At 38.6% G+C, this 5,240-nt stretch overlaps 1 protein-coding gene across 1 annotated transcript; it reads right to left on the reverse strand.

The window, feature by feature from the left end:
- Window positions 1–3,799: 3,799 nt before the first annotated feature.
- LOC124930254 (keratin, type I cytoskeletal 10-like) lies at window positions 3,800–5,001 on the reverse strand. Its single transcript, XM_047470609.1, has 3 exons — window positions 4,879–5,001; window positions 4,334–4,638; window positions 3,800–4,202 (listed from the first exon to the last, which is right to left on the reverse strand). The coding sequence occupies exons 1-3, from the start codon at window positions 4,999–5,001 to the stop codon at window positions 3,800–3,802; spliced, it is 831 nt and encodes a 276-aa protein (XP_047326565.1).
- Between the last annotated feature and the right edge of the window lie 239 nt (window positions 5,002–5,240).

Here is a 5,240-nt window from a genome sequence, read left to right on the forward strand (position 1 = left end):
TTTGATTTAAAAGTGAGACTGGACTGAGTTGATCAAAGGCACTCAAATATAGCCTCAATTTACACGTCAAAAATATTTTTTAAGAAAATGATTTGTATAAAAATGTAGCTTTGGCGCTTAGTTTAAAATTTTAAAAACAAATCTTTTTGGTGTAAATATAAAAATGTAATAACACTACATAAGGGATCCGTTGTTTATTTACGCTCGGAAAAGGGCTTAACTCTATGTCCTCTGCACTCATTGAAATAATTAGTTTTTTTTAATGTTTAGATACCTAAAAATATATTTATAACATTTATTTTCTCAAATTATTAGTTTGGGGGTCTTAAAAATGGGTAGATTTGGGATACATAAATAATTGTACAAAATTAATTAAAGGTACGTACATACGATTCTGTGTTGTACAAGATTGAGTAAAAACCTGAAAAATATCAGAAAAAGATGTTAGTGTTTAAAAATAAACTTTAAATGAGGCCTTAGTCAAAATATTTATTTGGGAAATATCCTAGAAATATTTTGAAATCATTTATATACCTCTCGGGATTATTTGAAATGGATTAGGGTTCCAAAATTACAAAAATAATTTTGGGATTGGAAAAGTGGAACCAAACAGGCCTTAGGACCGGAGTCCTAAGACTTGGGTCTGTTTTCATCGGTTAAGGACCTGAGAGGCTCGGTGTAGACCGAGGGAGCTCTCGGTCGAGGCTTGGGACCATCGGTCGAAGGATTAGAGAGACTCGGTGTAAGTGCAAAAACCTTCCGGTCATGGACTAGCCTAGGGTTAAGTTTCTCGTCCTATGTTTGGGATACTCGGTCCTAGAGTTGTACCTCTCGCTCCTAGAACTTAGGAGTCTTGGTCCTAGGTCAGATATATCAGTCCTAGGCAAAAATCCTCAGTCGGATTTTTCAGTCCTAGCTCAAGAACACTTGTCCTTGGACTTGGTCCTGACTCAAGAACATCGGTTCTTAGGCACGATCCTAGGTCAATTTTCACGGTCTTTGGTCCTATAGGACTTGGTCCCAAGAACACCAAATGTTCTTCATTTGGTTGAAGATTGTAAGTTTATATCTTTTCATACATGATAGGATCGGCTTTATCGATAGAGACGGGGGTCTAGATATTGATGAAGGCTTATGAAAAACGGTTTGAAAGAAATCTTGTTAGGGATTTAATTCGCTTTCTATTCTACGCAAACTCTTGTAAACACTTCAAACAGAATCAAGGCGGAATTGTTTACTTGGGTTTGAATCTCAAGATGAAGAATGAAAAGATGACAGAAATGAAAGAACACAGCAGTTTGTTTATGGATGTTCGGAGAAACTTTCCTACGTCACCCCTTCTTTCAACTAGCGGAAGGATTCACTATAATATGATTCGAATCAAATACAGTTTGCACACACTTAGTTCACTATTAAACATAACACACTCTGTTCATTTTACAAGATGAAGAATATCACTCAGCTAACGGTGTTTTTAATTCTAGCTCTCTCTTGATTCACACAGAGTACAATCAGGAAAGCAGCTTCACAGTATGAATATTCAAAAGCTTGATTTCTCTCTCTATAATTCCAGTAAGCAAGATGATCGAGAGATTGTAATTTTCGCTCTGATTGTCCGTTGTCCATGAGATTTGATAAATACTGGGCAAAGACTAACGGTAGAATCTTTAGAATGATATGTGGCACTCTTCCATTGGAAAGACTCCATTGTACATAGCAGGTTCTGAGCACAAGGATCGTGGCCGTACACCAACTCGTAGTGCGCCGAATATTCTATTAGAGATGTATCTGCAAAACAAGTAATATGAGGGAAATTCTCTTACGTGGCATTCGTTGAATGGTTGCATATAGCTATCGTACTAATATTCACTAGAAAGTGGAACAAGAGTAGAGTACAGCTATAGCACGTGGGTAGGCGGGTGCTAGCTTCAAGCATAATACTTAAGCTTAGCATTAGACCTCGTCTAATGAAATCAAACATCCCCGTCTAAGAGCATAATCCATTAAACCGCCTGTTCTAATGGGATTAGACTTACGTCTAATTAAAATCACTTTAGACAAATTTGAAGGAGTTAGATTACACGTCTAACTTTCACTAATTAGACTTCACGTCTAATCATTCACAAACCATTAGACTACACGTCTAACTCCACTAAGTTAGACTGCACGTCTAATTCCGGTTTTACTTCAGACTTGTTTGAAGGAGTTAGACTACACGTCTAACTTTCACTTTCTATTAGACTACACGTCTAACTCCACGAGTTAGACTACACATCTAATTACGGTTCAACTTCAGACTTGTCTGAAGGAGTTAGACTACACGTCTAACTTTCACTTTCTATTAGACTGCACGTCTAACACCACGAGTTAGACTGCACGTCTAATTACGGTTCAACTTCAGACTTGTCTGAAGGAGTTAGACTACACGTCTAACTTTCACAATCCAATAGACTGCACATCTAACTCCACTAAGTTAGACTGCACGTCTAATTCCGTATACATTAGACTGCACGTCTAACTACGCTGAGTTAGACTACACGTCTAATTTTGTATACATTAGACTGCACGTCTAACTCTGTTGAGTTAGACTGCACGTCTAATTCCATATACATTAGACTGCACGTCTAACTCCGTTGAGTTAGACTGCACGTCAAATTCCGTATACATTAGACTACACGTCTAACTCCGCTGAGTTAGACTGCATGTCTAATTCCGTATACATTAGACTGCACGTCTAACTATGCTGAGTTAGACTACACGTCTAATTCCGTATACATTAGACTTGACGTCTAATTCCGAATATATTAGACTACACGTCTAACTCCACGAGTTAGACTGTACGTCTAATTCTAAATATATTATACTGCACGTCTAACTCCACGAGTTAGACTGCACGTCTAACTCCACGAGTTAGACTGCACGTCTAATTACGAATACATTAGACTACATGTCTAACTCCGTTGAGTTAGACTGCAAGTCTAATTTCGTATACATTAGACTGCACGTCTAAATCCGCTGAGTTAGATTGCACATCTAATTCCGTATACATTAGACTGCACGTATAACTCCGCTGAGTTAGACTGCACGTCTAATTCCGTATACATTAGACTGCACGTCTAACTCCGCTATGTTAGACTGCATGTCTAACTCCGCTAAGTTAGACTGCATGTCTAACTCCAAATATATTAGACTACACATCTAACTCCATGAGTTAAACTGCACGTCTAATTCCAAATATATTAGACTGCACGTCTCACTCCACGAGTTAGATTGCACGTCTATTTCCAAATATATTAGACTGCACGTCTAACTCCACGAGTTAGACTGCACGTCTAATTACGGATTCCATTAGACCGCACGTCTAACTCCACAAGTTAGACTACACATCTAATTTTGTGCATTTAATACCAAATTGCTCTAATGAGCCTCATTAGAGCCAAGTCTCATGAAATATGATTTCGATACACCTGCTTCAAACAGCATAAATCATTTCATCATCAAAATCCCTTTAGTCAAACTATTTCAACACTTAGTCAAAATAATTTGACCCAACAATTTCTCCATTTTTGATGATGAAATTTAAAACCTGCATATATATACCAAAATACGCATTCATCATATAAATAAGCAAAACCCTGTTCACTTACAGCACACTTCACAAACTTCCAAAACCAATATTCAAAACATCATCAAAGAAGCATTGTTTGAGAAACTTAAACAGAGTAGGAGAAAAGAAATTATTGTTCTTCCCTTTTTACTCGAGGATCGGTTGGGCTCATGTCTTGACCGCATAGCAGATTTAGAAAAGAGGAAGACTACGACCATCACGACCGCTTCCACTTGATCTACCACCACGATCACCTCCACTGGCACGACCTCTTTGATCAAAGCCAGATTGCCTACCACGACCACCACCACTACTTCGGCCTCCACGATCACCACCGCTTCGACCTCCGCCTCTTTTAGTTGTCCTAGGATTTTCATCGTTGTTTGGCGCTCGTCTAGATCTAGTGTCGGTTGACACACCGTCACTTCTTCTGCTTGACTCGCCTTGGGTGATTCGAGGTTGATCTCTTTCAGCATCGGCTTTCGCATTCTCTTTTTCTTGAAACTTTCTTGCAATAGAGTCAGCAAATTCCAGTCGTTCACCATTTGTTCTTCTTAAACATCCTTGGATTTCCACCATCTGGTTCTTCATCAAGCTGAGTCCATCCATAGTCTCAATATGATGATATCATTGATGTGCCTTTCAAGGTCCATCATTTCAGATTGACGATTGTAGAGCTTCTTTTCAAATTTGGAGAAGTTTGAATTTGAGATGTGAGTCTCATACGTGTTCTTCTTCAGAGTATTGTCCAATTCAGTAAGAACTTTGACAACCTCAGAAAATTCCTTTCTCTCTTCTTTCTGGGTGTTCAAAGCCTTTATCATGTTTGATCCCATAGAGACCACATTCTTCTGAAGAGATGAGAGCATAGAAGTCATAGACTTTAGAAGCTTGATACCTTCAGCAGAGGATTCTTCGTTAGATGAATTCTCTTGAGACTCTGCTGCCATACTCTGAATGGGTTCAAAATGGGTATGAATCTGCATGGATTTCTCCGGTTGATCCTTCTCAGCTACATTCCCAGCTTCATTCTGCTCTTATTCTAACAATTCCCTTTCAGCTCTCTGAAATCTTTCATACAGATCTCCAGAGTAGTGAAGAGGATTGTTGACATTTTCATGAACACTTTCCGCAATGATATTTGGGAATAGAAGAGGCCTGACATAACTTGCATATTGGTTATGTTCCTCCTCAGATGAGGAACTCTCTTCTTCAGCATCTTTGTCTTTGGAGGGTTCCCCCTAATATCTGATAATCTCTGGCTGAGTTACTTCAGCCTCTTTCTCTTGGGCTTCCTCTGTTCTCACAATAGGGGATATCACAACATTTTCATTATTAGGAGCTTGAGCAGACTCCTTGACAACATCTTCTTCAACAACTTCTTCCTCATGCATTAGAAGAGCTTGTTCAGGCTCTTGAACAATCACTTCTTCTTCTTATAAATGAAGATTCTCTTGAACAGGTTGATCAGAAATACGTCTTTCTTCAGCAGAAAGATTCCCAAATTAAATCAAGAGAGCAGCATCTAGCTCATTTGTATCATCATTAACATCAAAGATATTCACCGGTTCATCATCATCAAAATGATTTGCTCTAGAGTAATTAGCGCCATGAACGTATCGGGTAACAACTG

This window comes from Impatiens glandulifera, chromosome 3 (assembly GCF_907164915.1).
Source record: "Impatiens glandulifera chromosome 3, dImpGla2.1, whole genome shotgun sequence".
Classification (NCBI taxonomy): Eukaryota; Viridiplantae; Streptophyta; class Magnoliopsida; order Ericales; family Balsaminaceae; genus Impatiens; species Impatiens glandulifera.